Source organism: Tursiops truncatus, chromosome 1 (genome assembly GCF_011762595.2).
Source record: "Tursiops truncatus isolate mTurTru1 chromosome 1, mTurTru1.mat.Y, whole genome shotgun sequence".
Classification (NCBI taxonomy): Eukaryota; Metazoa; Chordata; class Mammalia; order Artiodactyla; family Delphinidae; genus Tursiops; species Tursiops truncatus.
In genome coordinates, this window is record NC_047034.1 from 4821643 (window position 1) to 4844818 (window position 23176).

At 40.1% G+C, this 23176-nt stretch overlaps 1 protein-coding gene across 4 annotated transcripts in view; it reads left to right on the forward strand.

The window, feature by feature from the left end:
• The window catches only part of DENND1B (DENN domain containing 1B), a 259192-nt gene that overhangs the window by 219254 nt on the left and 16762 nt on the right, over window positions 1-23176 (forward strand). For 2 of the 4 annotated variants that reach the window (XM_019920441.3, XM_019920442.3), the window contains 2 exons: window positions 263-370; window positions 8903-8959. In XM_019920441.3, the coding sequence (XP_019776000.1) occupies window positions 263-370; window positions 8903-8959 (165 nt within the window). The remainder of the gene's footprint in view (window positions 1-262; window positions 371-8902; window positions 8960-23176) is intronic. The other 2 variants (XM_019920439.3, XM_019920444.3) reach the window with 1 other exon arrangement.

The window sequence follows — 23176 nt, forward strand, 5'->3', positions numbered from 1 at the left end:
AACTTTCATTGTAGTAATGGAGAGTGAGCGATCTTCGTATAAATTTTATTGAAATTGTTCAAAAGAGTCAGACTGTTTTGGAATTTATTAATTCATAATATAGAAAAATGCATTTTCTTCCTAAATAGGTTTTTTTAAACTTATACCCCAAGTGTTATTTTGTTACTTGCATCTGTATTGGATACTTTATCTATTAAGCAAAAAAGTTTAGTAATAAAATGAGTATTTTAGAATAACCACTTGTATGCTTCTTCACGTGTAGGAAAATGAGGACGATTATGGGACTTGTTCTGGTTCTGTACAATATACGCCCGTCTACACGCTACGCAGTGAAAAGGGAAGAAACCTAGCAAGGCGTAAGCTTGCCCAGGTGAGGTTGTTTACCCTCCCATCTCCCAGATTCTGAAGTCACGCAATTCCAATCAATTCTTCAGGAAAATTTGGAACCCATTGATTTTTTCTATCAACGCAGAGAAACCCTGCGTTGACGGTCAAGGAGGTGAGTAGGTGGCGTCTGGGCCACGTAAGAGGGTCCTGGGAGCCCAGGGTCCAGGTCCCAGTCTGTACACACGTCACTGGGTCGTGTCCTCCTGTTGAGTGGAGAGAGACAGGGCAGTGTGTGGTGGCCCGGGACTCGGGGTAGCTTATTGATGGCTTCCTTTACTGCAAAGGTAAGATGAAACTCATACGTGGGGATTTGACTGCTAAAGTAATCTGTAGAAATGAGAATACGAAGTAATGTATGTCTGTCTTTTTCTAAAGTTAGATATTTTATTTGCTATCAATAGTTAAAACTTCTGCTTCTATCTAATGCTACTTAAAATATTGTCCTAAAGTAGGAAAGGGCTCAGGATCATAGCTGTATGTGTCTCTGATTTTGCATCATAAGTGCGTTGCTGCTTGTTTCAAGGAAGCAAAATTTGCATGCGCCAAATCATACTTTAAGTGGTCTTAGAAAACTAGCTTTTAAAATGAATTCTCAAGTGGATTATAGTTACAAAACCATGGAACTGGAAGCAGCTGCAAAGCTTCGTTTATCACAGTCACCAAAGTTTACAGTTGAGGAAGTTGGTAGCCGAATGGTCCCATCACTTACCTGAAGTCCTGTAACTAGTTAGTGGCAGGGCTGGACGAGAGCCCACCTCCGGTGCTCAGGTAGCTCCCTGGATGTGCAGACACTCAGTGCAGGGCTTTCCTGTGTCTTTAGGAATGGGGAGAGGGCCCTGGAAGCGGTGCTAAAACCTCAGCCTTTGTAAAGAAGACCCATTCGTTTGGTTGTTCAACAGCTATTACGCGTCAGGCACCTTTCTAGGTATTTTGGAAAAACATAAAAAAATCTCTGCTTCAGGGGACTGTTTTTATAACATACAAAGTGCCTTCTCTATGATTTATCCATTTGTTAAGCTTACGTTTTCATACATTAGTATTGCTTAACTGCAGCATATTGGTCATGAATGCTAGTTGCATGACCTGAATTATTTCAATGAAATAATTATTCCACAAGGGTAGGAAACTTTTCTGGCTACCACCATTAACTGGAAAACATTCATTAACTTGTAAATTCGTGATGGATTTGCAATCAATTTCTTAATTTTTCTCCTTAGATTATATTAGATTAGATTTTAGGTTATCATGATAAATAGATTTTTATGTGAAAGAAATGTGGGAGTCTTTGTTACCTGCAGGATGCTTTAAGATAAAAAGCAAACACTTAAATTGGAGAAATCCCTGTTCTAAATGTCAGTTTTAAATTAAGGAAATTACTTTTCTCTCCTATTTAAAATTTTAAATCTGCCTTTTCTTTAACGTGGCACAATATTTTTATGATAATTTAATTATAAAATACATTACCAATTTCTGTTTTTGTTTGTTTTCTTTGAATTCCTAGAGACACAGTTTCTGATAGAGAAAATTATGTTAGGTAATAGAAAACCTTACAGGATAATAGGTTACATTCATCACATACTTACCCTGAATCTTCATGGCTATCGTTTGCTGTAATACCATTCGTGTAGCTGTCTGCATTCATTAGTTAGCATTTTATGGTTTTCAGGTGGACATGACATGACTTTAACAAGAATTAAAAGAAGTAGGGCTTATTCTTCTGAGAATTATTATTTTCCTACTCGGTATATAGGAACTTGTTAAACCAACATATTTAGATTTATCGTGCAGGTGCTGGCAATGTCTGCGTAACAGTCTTCGCAAGTGATAAATGCCTGAGTTTCAGGCAATGTGTATACCCAGAATATGTTTCTTTGTATACATCTGTCCCATTATGTAAATAGGTACATACATCTGCGTATATGTATTTTAACAGCTAAATTTTTTGAGTTTATATTTCCAACCGTTTGCAACCCAGTATCTATTGTAATTTAACTTTTTGCTTTTGCTTGTATTTCTTCTATCATTGAAATTTGATAGCTTTAGATTCACATAGACACTAACCAAAGAGGTAAATTTGGGGCCCTTTGGCAATTCTTCTCCTTGCTGCTTTCCACCCTTACTTTTTTTCCCCATAGCTGCCAGAATGCATGTTTTCTTGCAATACTAATGTTACTTCTTTGAGCTGAAAGTTATAGGGCTCTGAAATGATAGCCAACTTGTGGTCAGCAGCTTATTTATAAAAGCAGACCATGGTACATTCAAATTGAAATTGTCATCTAATTCCAGATCTGAGTTATTTCTTTAATTTCGTAGTGTTAGCAAACACATACACGTGAAATACGACAACAGCAGGACATTCGTTACGAGGATCTAGGTGTTCCTGCCTCCATGTGCTGGGGGGATTGGGACTGGAAAATGGGAAAAGCAGTCGGGGGAGAGTATCGACCCCACCATCTTCTCTGTCTGTCTCACCTGGTCTGTTCTCTCTGCGTGTTTGTTCACTGTGCATTCTGTAGATCGGCTTTCTCAGCTCCTCTGTCCCTTCGGTGAGCTTGCAGGCCCTCAGTTCAAACAACTGCTAGAAATGGACCACATATACCTATGGCCACTCTTTTCTTTGGATTCCTTTCCCATATAGGCCATTACAGAGTATTGAGTAGAGTTCCCTGTGCTACACAGTAAGTCCTTATTAGTTATCTATTTTACGTAGAGTAGTGTGTATATGTCAGTCCCACCTGAAACTAACACAACATTGTAAATCAACTGTACTCCAAAAAAAAATTTTTTTTATTTAAATTTAACGAAAAGAGAGAAATTGACCACAATTCCCAAATCCAGTTTCTTGAGGAAGGACGTAATCAGCCCACGTGGATCGGGCTTCAATCCTTGGCTCCGTCAACTCTAGCCGGAGAGGCCGGGAGAGGACCACGTTACGACAGACACTGGGACGGTGGTGGGTGCGAACAGGGAAAGGTTTTAAGGGGTGTGACGGTATCTCAGGGGATTTATCTGTTTCTAATTGCCTTATAACGCTATTTGCCAAGAAGTCATCTTTGCAAAAGAAAAGAAAAATCTGTAGTTTTGAGTGGTTAGAGGCTGGATCTTTGTCCCACAAATCTGAAGCTTGGTAAGTTTAAGGTCAGCCTACCCTGATGGGCTGCTGTGGCCTCCGTTCTCGCGGGAGAGATGAGCGACTTACGCCAACAAAAGGACCTCAGCAGAAATAAGCTTCAGATGCAATATTTGCACTTTGGGCAAAGAGATCAAGAGGGATCAGGCATAGTCTACTGCCTTTTCTTTGTGGTCTGGTATTGAGAAGCTTCCTTGGTTCACTTTTTGGAGATAATCCAATCTCATTGATTTAATCAAAATAAGATCCAGTATCCTGTGGAGCAGACAAAGTTGATGCTAGAACCATGTGCGTGTTGTTCTATGGTGATTCCCAAATGAGTATGTTCTCTCACTCCTATCTCCACAAGTTGTAATAATATTAGGATCTGAGCACATTAAGATTTTCAATTAAATATGGAAGCAGTTCTGGGAGTAGTTGGGTGCGGTTAAAGAAAGAACCTAGATATCAATAAATATGTCAGAGACACTGATGTTTATTTGTTTATATTCTACCTATTTCCAAAAATAAATTGATACCTTACAAAGAATCATAGAATAAAGAATTAAAATTCATTTAATTTAGGGAAGATTCACGGCAGAGAGAAAGTAAGTATAGTAAGAACCTAAGGCCCCGTCCCGTGCTTAGCAGCCAAAATGAAAAAGCGCAGCTACCATGATTCCTAATGCAGAGATTTAGAAAGCTGTTCAGGAGATTCATCACCATCTCAGGACATGGGGCTGGCTGCACACGGTCCCGAGGAGGTACCTGGCAAGGATCCCTGTGTCAGGAGACGGAAGGTCGGTTTTCTTTATTTGGTCTCTCCCATGCAGTCTCATGATGTGAAGCGCTCAGGCTCATCAGAACCTTCCTCAGAGCCCCCTCAGCTTCCTCGCTGTGGCCTCAGCTTTCACATGAGTGTTGAACGGCTTAAAAAGATGCAAAGGTTACAAGCAGAAATAAGCCTAGAATACACTCTTTCCTTCGTTCTATAGCATCTCTCTCGTGTCAGTACTGGCTTCTCCGGAAGCAACCATATCCTGGGCCGCATCTTATATTTGATTGTTGACGTGACCAGATTTTTTTTTTTTTTTTTTTTTTTGCGGTACGCGGGCCTCTCACTGTTGTGGCCTCTCCCATTGCAGAGCACAGGCTCCGGATGCACAGGCTCAGTGGCCATGGCTCACGGGCCCAGCCGCTCCGCGGCATGTGGGATCTTCCCGGACCGGGGCACGAACCCGCGTCCCCTGCATCGGCAGGCGGACTCTCAACCACTGCACCACCAGGGAAGCCCCAGATTCTCTTAAAAGACTTGCTTGGTGGTAAATTCAGTTACTTGAAAGCAAGATTCTGTAGATACCTATGGGATTTGGTGATCCAGATAGTTTTGATGTTCTTACTACTGTTTTCTAAACCTCAATTGTGATAGAGTTGAGATAACATTAAAGTGCACTGGAGCAGCCTTGGAAAACACAAGGAAAAGAGACAGTTCCTTGATTAACAGTCTGTGTGTGTTTGTGCATACTACAGGATTAATTTAAAACTCCCAACAATCCAAGCAGAGTGGGAACTGTCACCCCCATTTTTTCAGATTTAGAAATGGGGGAGCAGAGGGGTTAAGAAATGTGCCCAACGTTCTACAGTAAAAATAGCAGAGTAGGGGTTGAAAAGCAGACAGACGGACTGATTCTGGAACGTTAAGTCCCTGGCCACTGCTCTCATGCTTTGCTTCGAGAAGGGTGCTCGTGGAGGAGGGACTGTTAGAGGCAGGGGTATGGACTTTACAGCCAGAGAGTGTTGACTTGGAGGAGGCTGCTGGCATCGAGCATGAAGCCAAACACACCATCTCTAAGCCTTAATTTCTACATTTGTGAAACGGTAGGAACAGTCCATGTCATCTTCCGAGGACGCTGTAGGCATTATAGATCATGTATGTAAAGCACCTGCCACACAGTAGGCACTAAGTAGTTGGCCGCTGTCCATTTATACATAAACACATATCTTGAGCTTCAGGTCTTTTATAGCAGTGGCACCATCTGACCTTCTTCTCTGTTCTCTCTTTTACAGAGTCACTAACAATCCTGTAGTCACTGAAGCATTGGGGACCCTAAAATTATCTGTCTTCATTCTAAGTAGGGATACCTTTAGATCTCAGTTTATGATTTGGAAAGAAATATACAACTTTCTGTTTTCAACCAAGAAATCTCTTGGTTTATAAGCTTATAAGACCTGAAGTATGCCATTTTATTGTCAGATTATCTACATAGAGGATGTGGGCTTGCCTCATCCCATTCCTAACCTGTTTGCTTATCCATTTGAAAAGTCAATTTTGGCTATATAAGAAGAACTGTACATTTCCAGTTTCCCAACTAGATTTGTGTAAATGAAACACTTTATCTTCATCCATTTTTCGAAAGAGAAAAATGAGACTGCGGTAATTTAAATTCCAAGAGTGTATTTTAAGGTAAAAAAAAAATAAAATTTTATAATCTGGGTACTGTAGAAAAGAACAAAAATTGAAATGTGTGGTGTTTTAAGCTTCCATGACTGAGCTTACTTTTGAAATGGATTGTGAATCTATGGCTACTCGCAACAAATGGTAATTTGTGTATTGGTCTGCTAATTAGTATGGTTATTTCCCGTTTTGTTGATGAGGCTTAAATAAATGTCAGGGGTATAGCCATGAAGATCTTCCAATTAGGCTTCACATTTGTAAAACCCAACCCTTTTCCCTTTTGTATGAAGATGACAGTTCCAGCAGCAGCCCCAGCCTAACAGGACTCCAGGGAAAGGTTCCTCCTCTGGTTTTATTGAAAATAGGGCCAGTTGGGTCCAGGGAGAATACCGCCACTGGCCATGGTGCAGAACCGTTTTCATCTTGACTACATACTTACCTTCTTTCATCCATTTTATTTTAGAACAAAACACTGTAGACTCAGTGAGCAATGTCTAGACTAAGTCTGTCATTTAAAATTATGTTTTAAAATATTTGCTTGTAAAAATTTATTGAAACTTTCTAAGAATGAGAAATAACTTTACTATGCAAAATTTATATGAACCTAAGATACTGCTCCATATTTAATAATAATAGCCTTTCTTAACTTACTCTGGTAATCGTAATGTGTGCTGTCTGTGTGTCTGTGTGTCTCACAGGCTCACACACACACAACTAGACCAGTGAATGGCAAGCAAGTGTGTCGCTGTATTACAAGTCAACCTTAACAGATGGATGGCCCTAAGCAAGCAAAACCACTGCAGCAAAATCGAGAGAAAGTGGAGGATTGAAGCTTTTTGTTGTTAAGCCCCATTAAAACCCTGGCACACGTATCACTCTTAACTATTGCATGTCTGGGGCGAGTAGCAATCCACTCAGGTTTATTTTCAACCTGTCTAATTAATTATGTAAAAGCTGCATGAGAAAATATGAATGGAAGGTTATTTTTGCATTTGTACTATAATATAAAGTGCATGACTGCTGACAAATGCCCTCCCTTGGAATGTAGTCAACACTTTAACCCAAATACAGTGTTTACAAATAGAAATATGCTCAACAGCCATAATGCCTCCTAATAAGATGAGGTTCTATTAAACTAGTGGCCATTTATTGTTTTTCAGATTACATTCACATGTAGACTAAGAGTCCGAGATATGAATAGTTCTTTAGAGTGAAGAAATAAGGACAAAGTTTATGCCATCAAATATGATATATGTGATTTTTCCATTTTTTACCCATAGTACAAGGTGATAATGTACACTTCAAATGAAACTGTATTTTTGAGTCCTTGTGTATTTATTGGTTTATAAATCATCCTAATGGATTTGGAATATAGCACAGCGTCAATGAGCTCATTTTATAATTGATGAGTAATGGAATTTCATCTTTAAAAAATGTGCTTAGAAGTTGTATATGCCTTTTTTGGCATGTGGAGACTTGCAGGTAAGGCATTTGAAAGCCACATTTCAGTTGAATGGAAACTTAGATCCCAGTATGTAAGCATGTTTTAAATATGAGATGTCAGATGGTTTACATTTTACACAGAATAAATCTCATATTTTAAAATACTGCCAATGAATTTGTTGCTGTGAAATTTACCAGAAAAGTTAAACATTTAGATTCTCTAAATTGCTTAGTTCCTAAGCATCTAAGTGATGGGATATTCACACCTAGTAGGGTGTGGTTTATGCTATCGTGATTGTGACACACTTTTCTTCATTGGAATTCAGTGGAATCTGGGAGTAAAATGAATGTAATTAAGGACAGTGTTTCTTTCTCAGGTGACAGAATAGATTTCAGAAAATGGCATGCTTGTTGAGGTCTTTGAAAAATATAGTCCATTGAATAGCTTTGCTTTATTGATCAAGAAAGAAATGGCATAGTCATTGGTTTACAGAGGGAAGTAGCCACTTGCTTCTTCTGACCAAGAAAAAAATGACTGTAAACCACAATGAGAAAAATAGTTGTGACCTCAGGGGAAGGGGGAGAAATGAGTTTATGAAGGAGGAGAGCCAGATACTTGGAAAAAATACTTAATATAATATAAATCTTACAAAATAATAAAAATAAGTTTAACCAAATCATGGTAAGCCAAAAAAAAAAAAAAGAGAAACCCTAGTTTTTTATTTTTAGCACTCTGTTTACTTTGGCTCAGTATTGAGAATTCTGTTATTATGATTAAGCTAAAGTGCTGAATTAAAGTGATCAGAAAGTATAAGTATTAAAGTATGAGAGTTCCAAATGATAACATGTTTTAAAAAATAATTTAAGTAAGTGTGTTTCTATTAAAAGATGCCCACAGAAAGGACTGCCTAAATGAAAACATGGTTTAGCAGTCTGTTCAAAAGCCACTCTTTGATATAGTGTCTATGTAGTCTAATTTACACTAATGCTACTAATTTATAGAATTGATCCTTTCAGTCCAATTTGAAAATATGGGTACCATGTTGTTGTTTTAAAGAAAGTTATTTTTCTCTGTTGAAATAATATTAATTTCCAACATGTCAAATTTGATTATTGTTACATCTGTGCCCTGCCAGCCCTTCTCCCCAACACCCCAGTTATGGATGACAGGGGTGCCCTCTAGTGACCATTAGGTAATATTTTCTTTCCTTGAAAGAATGGTTATGCAAGACAAAATTCGTAATTATAAAATTTGCCTTTCTCTTTTAGAAACACAATAGAATACATATTTGAGAAATTTATATTGTCATAAAATTGTTCCAGAACATTGTTCTTTCAAAGAGATAATTCAAGACCAACTCCTTGTTTCAGCAACTGGCCGGGACTTCATTTTTAAAATGAAGAATACCTAGAGTATGATAAAGACTTATGTGAACATATTCCCTATATTTTATGAGATGTTTTTGGGTTGAAATGTACCTTTTTAATGTTATACTTTTACTCTTCAGATTTATTGCCACAGATGGCTATGTCATTCATCACAAAGTCTTGAAACAAAAACAAAGGTACTTAAATTTTCCATTTGGTAAATATATTGAGTATTACCATTCTAGACTTTACATCGGTAATTACATCACTAAGATCTTTCTGTTCTGTTTAATTTTGTGAGAGCTTTTTCTCGTTATATCTTTATTTTAAGGGCTTTTGGTGAAAGTAACAACAGCTCTCTATTCCAAAAGTCCCCAAGTTTTCTAGACAAATTCTTATTTTCTCCCAGGCATCCTGGCATACAGCAATGATTACTTTCTTCCTGTTTTGTGTATAAGAACTGCTTTTAAGGTTGGTCAGAGGTTAGTGTTAGTGTTGATGAAAGGAAAGGCCAGTCTTGTCTTTGTGCGTGTTCCTGCTGCTGTGCGTTAGTGTCCCCGAGAGAGAGAAATTGCCAGGAGTGTCACTAGCTGTGTAACTAGAGAGTATTATAGAACCTTATTATTATCTGAAGCGGATTTATGTCTGTTACACATGATTATATTTCCTGGTATAGAACATAAAGTAGTAGCATGATGCATAAATATCTTAACAGGTTACAAAATAGGACTACTTTGTGTGCAGCCTTCTCTGGAAGTTCTTCGTGGCTTTTCTAACACTTGAGTCTAATCCTGGTCAGGTTAGTTAACACACATCCCTCACCCCCTATAACTACCACTTACTTATTATAGCGAGAACGTTGAAGACTTACTCTCTCTCAGCAAATTAGCAACTCTCAAGTATACGATGCAGTGTTGTTAACTGTAGTCACCATTCTGCACAGTCCCTGAACCTATTCGTCTGGTAAGGGCAAGTCTGTACCCTTTGACCAGTGTCTCCTCATTTCCCTCACCCCCTAGCCCCTGGCAACCACCAATCTACTTTATGCTTCTCTGAGTTTAGCTTTTTCAGGCTCCACATGTAAATGAGATCATACACTATTTGTGTGTTCCTCTCTGGCTTATTTCACTGAGCATAATACCCTCCAGCTTCATTCATGTTGTCACAAACGGCAGGATTTCTTTCTTTCTATGGCCGAATGGTATTCCTCTGTATAAACATACACCACATTTTCTTTATCCATTCCTGTACACAGGCTGTTTATGTATCTTGGCTGTTGTGAAAAGTGCTGCAGGGATTGTGGGATGCAGATAGCTCTACGAGACAGTGATTTCATTTCCTTCGGATAATTACCCAGAAGTGGAATTACTGATCATATGGTAGTTCTATTTTTAGTGTTTTGAGGAACCTCCATACTGTTTTCCAGAGTAGCTGCACCAATTTACATTCCCACCAACAGTGCACAAAGGCTCATTTTCTCTACACCCTCTCCAGTATTCCTTCCCTCTTGTCTTTTTGATGATGGCCATTCTAACAGGTGTGAGGTGTTAACTCATTGTGGTTGTGATTGGCATTTTCTTGATGATTAGTGATGTTGAGCACCTTTTCAATGTACTTGATGGTCATCTGTATGTCTTTGGAAAAGTGTCTGTTCAAGTCATTTGCCCTTTTTAATCAGATAATTATTATTTTTGCTATTGTATGAGTTTCTTATATATTCTATATATTAACCCCCATCCGATATATATGATTTGCAAATATTTTCTTCCATCCCATGAGAATGGGAGAAATTTTCATTTTGTTGATAATTTCTTCTGCTATGCAGAAGCTTTTTAGTTTGATGTAGCCCCATTTGTTGATTTTTGCTTTTGTTGCTTGTGCTTTTGGTGTCATATCCAAAAAAATCATTATCAAGACTGATGACAGGGAGCTTTTTCCCTATGTTTTCTAACATTCTATGAGTTTTACAGTTTCAGGTCTTAAATTTAAGTCCTTATTAACCCATTTTGAGTTAACTTTTATTTGTGATGTAAGGTTAAATTCATGCAATTTCATTCTTTTGCATGTGAATATCCAGTTTTCCAGCATCATTTATTGAATAGACTACCCTTTCACCATTGAGTATTCTTGACTCCCTTGTCAAATCTTACTAGACCATAAGTGCATGGGTTTATTTCTGGGTTTGTGATTCTGTTCCGTTGATCTATGTATATTTCATACCAATAACATACTGTTTTGATTACGATAGCCTGGTAATATAATTTGAAACCAGGAAGTTCAGCTTTGCTCTTTCCAAGACTGATTTGGTTATTTGGGGTCTTCTGTGGTTCCATACAAATTTTAGGATTCCTTTTCCTATTTCTATGAAAAATGCTGTTGGAATTTTCATAGTAATTGCATTGCATCTGTAGCTGGCTTTGGGTCACATGGACATTTTAACAATATTAACTCTTCGTATCCAGGAACACAGGCTATCTTTCCACTTATTTGTGTCTTCTTCAGTTTCTTTCATCAGTGTCTTAAAAGTTTTTGTTGTATAGATCATTCACTTCCTTGGGTAAATTTATTTCTAAGTACTTTATTGTTTTTGATGCCGTTGTAAATGGGATTGTCTTTTTCAGATAGTTAGATCATTGTTAGTGTATAGGAATGCCAGTTTAAATAATTTTTATGGACCTGTTTTAAATGGCTGATGAGCCCATCAGAGAATTCTTTATCTTTTATATCATGTTTTTGTTTACAATTCTGTCATTCAACTTGACTCTTTTATAGATTCCATCTCTCTGCTGTCATCCCATCTGTTTATGCATATTCTCCTTTTTATTTTGTTCTTACTTTTCATGTCTGGTAGTTCTTGGGTGATGGACCCCATGTGTAAAAAAGCAGTAGAGAGTAAGTTAAATAGTACTTACACCCAGAAATGGTGTGAGGCCGTTAGTACAAGAGGTTGAGTTCATCATGTGTTGGACTGGTTGGGATTTTGTTGTTGACATCATTACCTGCAGTGGCTGCTGTTATTATAAGTGTGTGTAGACGGCAGTACTTCTGGAGGTACCGGAAGGTTTTTCTCAGTGTTCCGCCTTCACCCTCAGCTGTCGGCAGTCCCTCTACATAGCGGGTCTCTCTCGGTGTTTGCAGCCATCCCTCAGCAGTTAATTTCTGTTGCTAGTTACGTGGTCCTAGCCTTATGGGTTTTCTGTGCTCTGGTCCAGCTTTGGTCTTCATAGGCCATGTGCCCCTGTGGCTCAGGTGTGGGACCTTCTCAGCATCCCTCCCTTCCTGCTTGTGGTGGATAAACTTCCCTTTACCTGTGATTGGTTTGGGGCAGTTTGCAGGCCGCCTGCCCCTCCCTAGTGGTGGTAGATTTATGCTTGGTATCCGTGTAGGATCCTGTGCCTGTCAGGGCCTCCGGCTCCTCCCTGGGGTGTAGAGTTTGTACTTCTACACCTGCCCCCGTGGTCTTGGGGTTGAGTTTGCTGACGTCTGCCAGCAGCTCTGGCTCTTGCTGTATGTAAATGAAGGACCTTCAGGAGTCAGTGGGCTTTGTGCCTGTCTTCTGCAGGCCTGCACCCCCATGGGAGCGCTTTCAGACTCCTGTCTGTCCCCAGTCCTTCTCTGCAGCACCAGATGGTAGAGTTGCCTGATCTGGCAAATAAAATTATAGGATTTTACCTGTGGAGAAGAGCTTGCGAGTGCAAACACCCCTGTCGCTGAGTCTACCAGCTCTTCCTAACCGGCATGTTAGTCCCCATGTGGTCTTGGTTGCATTTCAGCACGTTTCTTCCTCCCTGTTTATATTCCAGCTGCTCTTCTTCTGTGTGTGTGCTTTGCCAAGGATGAAATAGATCCTGGCTCCTAGCTCTCTTTGGAGGGGCTTCTGACTCTATGGAATTCATTTTACTTGGTTGCCTTACAACTCAGCATTCTGATAGGTTCAAGAAAAAAATACGATATTTTTCTTTAAGACCATCCAGATGTTTGTCATGGTTAGGATGGGAATCGACATTCTTTTGCTGCTTTTTGCATTCAAAATGGAAGTGGATTTAAAAGCAAAATGAATTAAAAGATACGATTCTTGGCCTCGAGGACTTGGTAAGACAGGAATGTACTCACAGAGCACTGCTTTCATAAGAGAGGGCGTGTCAGGTGACAGCCGAGTGATGGAGAATGAAGTGGCTAAAGCTGGCAGAGAAGGCGCCGTGGCTGTAGGAGGGGAGGCTGGTGAAGTGGTCACGGATGTGTCCGGACCACTTCAGAATCTTCCCGCCGGAACTAGTCTCACGTGACACTCAGCTGCTCAGAAACGGAATTCTGACGCTTCTATTCAAGCTTATTTCCTTAGCCTGGTAATAGAAGCCCTTCATAACCTGAATTCATCAGACTTCAGCAAACACGTATCTTGTTAATCCTTCAATTTAACTTTCTTGCTGTGACGGAAATATCTTTGGAAAAGTGTCGTAATCTCTTGTCTCTTCACCTACCCGGACAGTAGTACTCTTGATCATTCTGTAACTACCACCTGTTTTAAAATTGAGGTTAAGACTTGCCATTTTAAGAAGGTCTTTCTTGGGTTAACTTTCAGACATTTCTTTTTTCTGGGTCTCTGAGGACTGACTTATCTAGTGTAATTATAATGAAGAGTTCTGTTCAGAAAGCCGGAACACCTGGGTTGCAGTCTCGGCTCTGTCACTGTCTAATCTTGCCCAGGAGACTTTACCTTATTAAGCTTTTGGTTCCCTAATATGTAAAACAGGGAAAATGCTCACCAGAGTGTGTGGTGAAGTAGGTATTTAACGTATGACCTATAAAACACCTAATACACTGAAGCAAGTAAGTCACGGGTAGGGCACTTTGTGCTTCAGTTACCGCCTGTAAAAATGATGACACACGTTTTTAAAACTCTTTTCAAATTGCAAACTGCCATGTATTTTTAAGGTATTGGCATTATAATTCTGTATAGTAGCTTTGTTGATAACTTATTCCCATATTATTTCACGCAGATATTTTTTGTGTTAGGCTGCAAAGTGCATAGGCCCAGGGGGTTGTTGTAGACTTTGGAAAAGCCAGGTAACGCTCTGGACCTCAGTCACTTCAACTCTGAAATGGGGACAGTAGCACAGAGAGTACCTCCTTTCCAAAAATTCATATATTACAAGCATCTCAATTTTATGAAGTCCAAAAACTTTTATTTTCCCATTCATCTGCCTGTGTCCCTTATCCTTCCCTGGCCCCTTAACCCCAACTATGAATTTCACCTTACCCAGGATTTTGCCCTAGTGTTAGATTTGTCTGCCATCTAGTGACAGAAATGGTAACTGCAGGATAACAGGCTCCTTGTGCATCGGGGAAGATCCTCACCATTTTACCCTCTGATATGCTTTGGGGAAACCATTGTAGTGAAAAGAAAGGAAACACTTATCTTGCTTGTTGTAGCTAAACCAGACTCATTTCTTGCTGCCTCATTAGACATGGGGTTTGATGGTATTGTGACCTGGACCCCCTGCCTCTGTCACTCTCCTCGTGTGTTTGCTCTTCCTTCCGGTCTTTTCCAGTCCGTTCTCTTCGCTTCACTCAATGTCTTTCTTCTCTAATACAATATCTTCTCTAATAAATTTCATTCCACACTGATAGCTTTTTTGCATTAGTTTAGTATTTTTCACATTCTTAGTAAGCATCCCTTGCTATACAAGTGCTTTACTTCCAAAATATTGATAGTATATTAATTTTTCGCTTTATATTTCCATGTGAGAAAATTTTTATCGCACAATTATGTGTTTAGAACCTAGTGAGTCCAATTGAAGACGTGTGATGGCCAATTCCCCATCTTTATTTTTAATTCTTTGCGTCAGAGGGATGTAAAACTCTGCTTGTTGTTTCCTTATGATGTCTTCTTGCATCCAAAAAATGTACCCTTTTAGTGTAGTACTGGCTCCCAAGAGAGCTGCAAATGCCAGTAGTTACTTGCTAGTTTGCACAGCCTCCGGGGTCAGTAGTGCCTGACCATGGCTAGAGTTCCAGCTGCCCTAGGTCTGTACAGTTCAGAAACTTCCAGATCTCCTTATTGATCCCAGTTTACCAGTATTTAAAGAATGTAGTTACAATTCTATGTTGTTAGTATTGTTAGCCTGCTGATGGAACCTACTTATTAGGAATGTTACAATTTGACATAAATCATGATCAGTATTAATGGTCATTTACATAAGTTGCCATATGTGATCAAAAAGCTGAGTACAGTTATATCCATAGGAAGAATTGTGTTTGTAACTGCTTTATTATATTCAGTATTTGGCATTTTTACCCTTTTCTGAAAATCTTGAGAGGAAGGGAACATCTTTTTCTTTTCTTTTGTGTGCCTCACAGCATGGAAGACAGTAGCTCACGTGTAGTAGGTGCTTAACGGATGTTTGTGGTGTGAAGAGATGCCAAGAATTTTTTTTTTTTTTAAATGAGGTGTGGCTGCTACTTACCTTCAAGGAGTACAGAGAAGCTTTCAGGAGGTCCGCAAATATTTGTTGAAGGGAAAAGACAATGAATGGCTTCCTGTTACCCTCCACCATCGGGGCCTGCAAGTTGGGTCTGTCCCCGTCTCCATCCCCGCTACCACCTTCTGCCTTCCCACTCTTTCCTGCTACACCTCTGATCTCCCCCAGTTTCTGTGACCTGCTGTAAACTTACCTGCATCCAGCCTTGTGCCTTCTTAGTATACACCTGCCATCTAGTGGTCAGCCAGGCAACTGCAAGACCAGTGGGCCCTTAAATAACCCTGTGCAGGGGACCCAGGCTCTGACCAACGGGGCACCGTAGGCGTCTTTGATTCTATTGTGTTTGCCCTGGTCGTCCCACCACGGGACCTTTGCACGTTTTAGTTCCTCTTCTCATCATCTGCTTAATTCCTACTGACCTTTCAGAGCTGAAGTCAAACATCTTTCAGGGGAAGCCTTCCCTTGACCTCCCTGACGAGGTCAGATTCCTTGTGGCAGTCGTAGTTTAGTACAGGTTCCTGCTGTCATAATTGTATGCTTATATTATTCAACTTAATTCATGTTTCATTTACTAGACCACAGTCTCCATGCGGGCAAGGGGCCCTGTTGTCGGTCATACTCATACTAGCATGTAGCCCACTACCTGGTACATGCAGACATTTCTGTAATCTTTACTGAATGAGCGTAACACTCCTCTGTGCCTCGCGGGTGCTGGAAATGCCCATGTCGGCCAGTTAGCGCAGTACCGTCTTCTTTGCGTTACGTATTTTCTTATCAGTTTTAAAATTCGTTGAAGTGCTCAACAGAAACTACTACCATGTATGGAGGTCTTCATTTATTCACGAAACACTAACCGCCTGCTTTAAAGAAGAATTTTTTATTAAAGGGTAGAATTATAATGCCCTCGTTTTATTTGGTTCATTAGCTAATGAGAAAGCCAGTAAGATGTAAAAAAAATCTGATACAAAGGATACTTCAAAGAACAGACACCTAGACAGTCAAAAATACTGAAGTGTACATGCTAACAGGTACAAAACCGTCGTTGTCTGCACCGTATACCTGCGGCTCCACTGGGCAGAATTCGCTGCATCCCTGGGGACAAGAAACATTTCCGTTGCTGTCAGTCCTCCCCAAGGTACCTTTGGCCTCTGCAGGGTTATTAATAGTGCCTATGGGGCTTCCCTGGTGGTGCAGTGGTTGAGAGTCCGCCTGCCGATGCAGGGGACATGGGTTCGTGCCCCGGTCTGGGAAGATCCCACATGCTGCGGAGCGGCTGGGCCCATGAGCCATGGCCGCTGAGCCTGCACGTCCGGAGCCTGTGCTCCGCAACGGGAGAGGCCACAACAGTGAGAGGCCCGCATACTGCAAAAAAAACAAAAAACAAAAAAAATAGTGCCTGTGAGCCATGCAGACCTCCAGAGCGCTGGACAATCCCCCAATCTGCCCCAGGAGGCTAGGCAGTACCTAACATTCCTTTGAGAGGACACCCGTAATTTTGGACGCATTTCAATATCTTTTACATTTTTCCTGACATTCTCTCCCCCTGTGATCCTCATGATCTCAAAGATTATTCTTGATCAGAAAAGAAGGCTGTTCTCATCAGGTTTGACCTGATTATTTACATCACACCTTTGTGAATCTAGAGCCATGCAGTATAGGCCAGCTGTGGCCACAATTTACTTCTGGAAGTTTTCGTAAGAAATCCGTTTGGGCTGCTAAAAGTCCTGTTATTTGCTATCTGAAGGCTAGGAAACTAAGCCCAAGAAAGCTTTCTACCAGGTAAAAATATGTTTTACCTGAAATAGCTACAAATTGGGGTGAATTCCTCTTGAGGTTCTCTGGATTTTCTCAGGCTCCCGGCCTGCTGGGAAAGGTGCCTTTGAGGCTGGACCCTGTCAGGTGGGTACCTTGCAGCTCTCCTGGGAGGGCTCTGTAGGCTTCGGCTCCATAAATCTACAACCTGTGGTCCACAGCAGAGGCTCCAGGTAAGGACTTGGTTGCACAGTTTGTCCAGTTGTATCCTGGGCAGGTCGTTAGAGACAATGAAAGATGGAGAGCCCTGTAGAATCAGGTAACCCCACAAAGTCTCCTGAACACCATCCAGATACCGCTGACAGGACACGCCGTCATCTTTAGCTCCTTTCAAAGTCTTTTGCAGTTTTCCTGACACTAATATGTACCACACGCTGCGTGGTTCTGAGGGTACGAGAGAGAAGGGAGCAAGGCGCCTGCCCTCGGAACTGGCTGTGGAGCAGGGAGGAGGGGCTCTAACCAGGACGCGGTGCAGAGGGACAGGCCCCCGGCAGGTGTGCGTCTAGGTGCTCTAGGGATGCAGGAGGCAGCAGCAAACTGACGCATGAGTGAGGAAGTGTATCCTGTTCTGAGGGTACGAGAGAGAAGGGAGCAAGGCGCCTGCCCTCGGAACCGGCTGTGGAGCAGGGAGGAGGGGCTCTAACCAGGATGCGGTGCAGAGGGACAGGCCCCCGGCAGGTGTGCGTCTAGGTGCTCTAGGGATGCAGGAGGCAGCAGCAAACTGACGCATGAGTGAGGAAGTGTATCCTGCAAGGCGGGAGGGGAGAGCAAAGCATGAAGGACAACTAGAGAAAGAGGGGGAAAGGCCAGGTGGGGGAGGTTCTGCTGGACCCGCACGCACGGGAGGGAAGACGGCTGGTAGAACACCCCTGCGGCAGAGTCTGGGCAAAATTGAGGAGTCGGAGATTTATCCCAAAGACAGTGGGGAGCCACTGAAGGAGGTATGGAAAGAGGAGCAGAGCATTGTTGTATTTGCCTTTAAAAAGATGTCTCTGTCAGCAGCTCAGCGACTGTAGCTTTTCTACAAGGTGGGAGGAAAGAGGCTCAGATGCGGGTGGGCAGTTACAGATTTTCCAGTGAGTCCAGACGCATAGTGGCAGAGACAGTGGGGGAGGAGGGGATCAGCGCAAGAGGAGAACCTGCAAGGCAGGGGGATCAACCTGTGCAAAGGTCCTGTGGTAGAACAATTCAGGGCAGGTATCAGGCGCTGAAAGGGGCCCTGGTGATGCCTTGTGGGTCAGAGCAGAGTGAACCAGGGAGCAACTGCTAACTTTGTGGACGCCCAGAAAATGTCATCACAGGCTATTAACGCTCCCTAAAGATTAGAGGCACCAAAACCAGGATTACAGTCTTCTTTCTTGTGTCAGTAAATTAAAGAAACCTGGCCATTATTTGTACCCTGATCAAGAAGGAAAGAGTCTTTCCCCCCTTTTTCAGAAAAATTCATGGAAAAAGCTACGCACATTTCAAAACACAGAAAAGAGAGAAGCTTCCATAACTGCACACGGCAGATGCACAGGCGATGGGAGGCTTACCTGTGACACTGGCTGGTTTTCCAGGGGCAAGAACCATGTTGTGTCATTTAGTGCAACTTTGAAAACTATTTATAGGGTCTTTTAAAAATGTAAATCAACTTAATTTTTCTTTTTCTTACTTTTTTCTCCATGTTGACTGCTTATAGCTCTCTCTCAATCTATTTCATAATCACTTTTTCTTTAAAGAAAGCTCCTGTTCCCAAGTATAAGCCATGTTACGACTGTCCTGGCACTTGTTTCAGGGGGTTCTAGGTAATAAGTTATGACGAACATGTTCATTGGCCCTTGGGAACTTTCCCACTGTACACCTGTTACTGTGAGGTTTCTATCCAGATCTGAAATAGAATAGTATTTTTCTCTGAAAACATACCATATACAAAGTCCATTCCACTGGCATCTGCAAGTACTATCTAACGTTATAGTTAGAAAAATAACGATATGCACAGCTTTTCAAAAGCTATAGTCAGTTTATTAAAATATATATTTAATTTTCATTGTGTTGGGATTATTTTTCTGTTAGTCGTAGTTTCGTTCCTGTGTAGTTTAGTGTGCAGGTTTTCGGCGATGATGTATCTGTGAGGTATGAATCCAGATAAAGATGCCCTCGTGTTGGCTGTGTATCACACACCCTGAAGAGTACACAGTATATTTTTTGCACTCTAAGCTTACTAGCTGCCAGTTACCCATAAAAGACTCCTGTTCATAAAGTTATGACCAGGTCTTTTTGCCTGTGTCGTGTGTGCTGGGTATAGTGGAAACAATTCTTTATTTCCTCTGAAAGCACTGTGCCTGCGTCCAAACCCATCAGAAACAGTGACGTGGAGATAATCTGGGGTCATGTGAGCTCAGGAGCTGATGATGCTTTTGTTAAATACGCTGCCATTTCCCTCTATCTTGAGTGTTGATCAAGTTATAATTATTTTTCTTTTTTCTTTTTTGTGACCTTAACAATTATGTAATATGAGGTCATCAAGCAGTTGACACATTCACCGTGTGTTTGGACACTGTTACTTCATACTGTATATGGAGGTCGCAGGTCCTAATGAATTGAATTATTGCATATACATATTCGATAACTGTTCATTAGAAGCTTGTTTCAGTTAGCCAAAGCGTAACGCCCGTAGAAAGCAAAACATTAATCAGTTTTACTTCTGATTCTAATTCTCATTCTGTTGTGAAAACTCACCCTAAGTTACACTTTTACACTCCTATGTATATATAAATTGATAGAACCCTGGCCTAGATAGAAAATGGAAAACTAAATACAGAGGTACTTGTGAAGCACTTATGACTTAAATGACTTAGACTGTGGGAAAGCAGGAGCTTCATTAAAAAATATATATATAGTTAATAAAAAAATAATTGAGAGTCTATGGTATATGCAGGCAGATTGTAGAATATGAAACTAACTTGTGGAAGAAAATGAACAAGGGGCTGGCAACACATCAGGTTCCACTTTCTGGTTCTTATTCTTGATAAGGTGTGTGACCTTGAGCAATCATGGGGCCTCCCTGGTGTTCCTCCAGATGTACTGTGGGGTTCACTAGACATTGAGCTGCTTAAAGGCAGAGACTCAACCTAACTCAACTCTGTATTCCCAGAACCTAGCCCAGTGTGTATGTGAGAGTGCTTTGCAAAGTATGCTGTAAACATAAATATTAAGTTATGTGTTTATTATCTTCTTGTATTAGTTCTTAAATAGTCAATGACGATTTGTTAAATAGCATGAAGTCCCAGCTCCCTCATAGTTTTTGTTCATTTGGTTTTTGTTTTGATTTGTTTTGTTTTTAATTAAAAGAATTAAATGCAAGACCCAGAGCTGGCATAATGGTAAGCATACCCAGAGGTCAGTGTAACAATAATGACTTGTCTTTAGAATCAGAGGACTGCATTATATTTTGTGAGTTCTGGAGTGAGTGGGTGAAATATATTTTTCCCACAGAAATAACGTTGTAAGTGGTAGTTGTGTTTCTAGGCTGTTTCCCAAATTTCTAGTTTAACTCACGTACCTTAAGCTTATAGTTGTAAAGTGGTATTACAGTTATAAGTCCCAATACATTGCTGATTACCAAAATTATGGAGAAACATACTGCACATTCCCATATTTCTCTACTCATTCTTTCCTTTCTGTCACTCTAGCACATTGATTAATTTGTGGATATTGAATCACCCTTGCATCCCTAGAAGAAACCCCACTGGATCATGGTGTATGATCCTTTTAATGTATTGTTGGATGTGGTTTGCTAGTATTTTGTTGAGAATTTTTGCATCTACGTTCATCAGGAACATTAGCCTGTAATTTTCATTTTTTGTAATATCTTTGTCTGGTTTTGTTATCAGGGTAATGCTGGCCTTTTGGAACAAGTTTAGAAGCGTTCCCTCCTCTGCAGATTTTTGGAATAGTTGGAGAAGGATAGGTGTTAAGTCTTCTTTAAATGTTTGGTAGAATTCACCTGTGAAGCCTTCTGATCCTGGACTTTTGTTTGTTGGGAGTTTTTAATTATTACTGATTGAATTTCATTACTAGTAATCAGTCTGTTTAGATTTTCTGTTTCTTCCCCATTTAGTCTTGGAGGATGGTATGTATCTAGGAATTCATCTATTTCTTCCAGGTTGTCCAATTTGTTGGTATATGAGAGGTTGTGGTAGTAGTCTCTTAGGATTCTTTGTATTAGTTGTAACTTCCCTTTCATTTCTGATTTTATTGATTTGGGCCCTCTTTTTTCCTTGATGAGTTTGGATAAACGTTTATCAATTTTGTTTAGCTTTTCAAAGAACCAGCTCTTAGTTTCATTGATCTCTTCTGTTGTTTTTATAGTCTCTATTTTATTTATTTCCACTCTGATCTTTATTATTTTCTTCCTCCAACTAACTTTGGGCTTTATTTATTTTTCTCTTTTCTAGTTCCTTTAGGTGTAAAGTTAGATTGTTTATATGTTTTTTTTCCTGAGGTAGGCTATGAACTTTCCTCTTAGAACTGATTTTCCATCAACTTTGGAACAATGTTTTTCATTTTCATTTATTTCAAGGTGCTTTTTATTTTCTCTTTGATTTCTTCATTGACCCATTGGTTGTTTAGTAGCATGTTGTTCAGTCTTCATGAGTTTCGTTTCTTCCAGTTTCCCTCTTGTAATGGATTTCTGGTTTTGTACTGTTGTGTTCAGAAAGGATGCTTGATATGATTTCAGTCCTTTTAAATTTACTGAGACTTTTTTGTGGCCTAACATGTGATCTATCCCAGAGAATGTTCCATGTGCACTTGAATGTATACTCTGTTTGGGGGGGGAATGTTCTTTGTGTGTGTGTGTGTGTGTGTGTGTGTGTGTGTCCATCTGGTCTAATATATTGTTTAAGGCCAGTGTTTCCTTATTTTCTGTTGGATGTTCTGTCCATTGATGTAAGGTATTAAAGTCTCCTACTATTATTGTATTACTGCCAGTTTCTCCCTTTATGTCTCTTAATATTTGCTTTATATACTTAGGTGCTACTATATTGGGTGCATACTTTTTTTTTTAACTGTCATGCCATTTATTTACTTTTTAAAAATTTTTATTCGAGTATAGCTGATTTGCAATGTTGTGTTAGTTTCTGCTGTACACCAAAGTGAATCATATACAATACATCTACATATATCCACTCTTTTATAGATTCTTTTTCCATATAGGCCATTACAGAGTATTGAGTTCCCTGCCTTATACAGTAGGTCCTTATTAGTTATCTATTTTATATATAGTAGTATGTATATGTCAGTCCCAATCTCCCAGCCTATCCCTCCCCGCTCTTTCCCCCCGGTAACCATAAGTTTGTTTTCTACATCTGTGACTCTATTTCTGTTTTGTAAATAAGTCCATTTGTACCATTTTTTTAGATTCCACCTATAAGCAATATCGTATGATATTTGTCTTTCTCTGTCTGACTTACTTCACTCAGTATGACAATCTCTAGGTCCATCCATGTTGCTACAAATGGCATTATTTCATTCTTTTTCATGGCTAAGTAATATTCCATTGTATATATGTACCACATCTTCTTTATCCATTCCTCTCTCAATGGACATTTAGGTTGCTTCCATGTCCTGGCTGTTGTAAATAGTGCTGCAATGAACATTGTGGTACATGACTCTTTTTGAATTATGGTTTTCTCAGGGTATATGCCCAGTAGTGGGATTGCTGTGTTGTATGGTAGTTTTATTTTTAGTTTTTTAAGGAACCTCCATACTGTTCTCCATAGTGGCTGTATCAATGTACATTCCCACCAACAGTGCAAGAGGATTCCCTTTTCACCACAGCCTCTTCAGCATTAATTGTTTGTAGATTTTTGATGATGGCCATTCTGACTGTTGTGAGATGGTATCTCATTGTAGTTTTGATTTGCATTTCAATAATGATTAGTGATGTTGAGCGTTCTTTCATATGTTTGTTGGCAATCTGTATATCTTCTTGGGAGAAATGTCTATTTAGTTCTTCTGCCCATTTTTGGATTGGGTTGTTTGGTTTTTTGATATTGAGCCGCATGAGCTGCTTCTATATTTTGGAGATTAATCCTTTGTCAGTTGCTTCATTTGCAAATACTTTCTCCCGTTCTG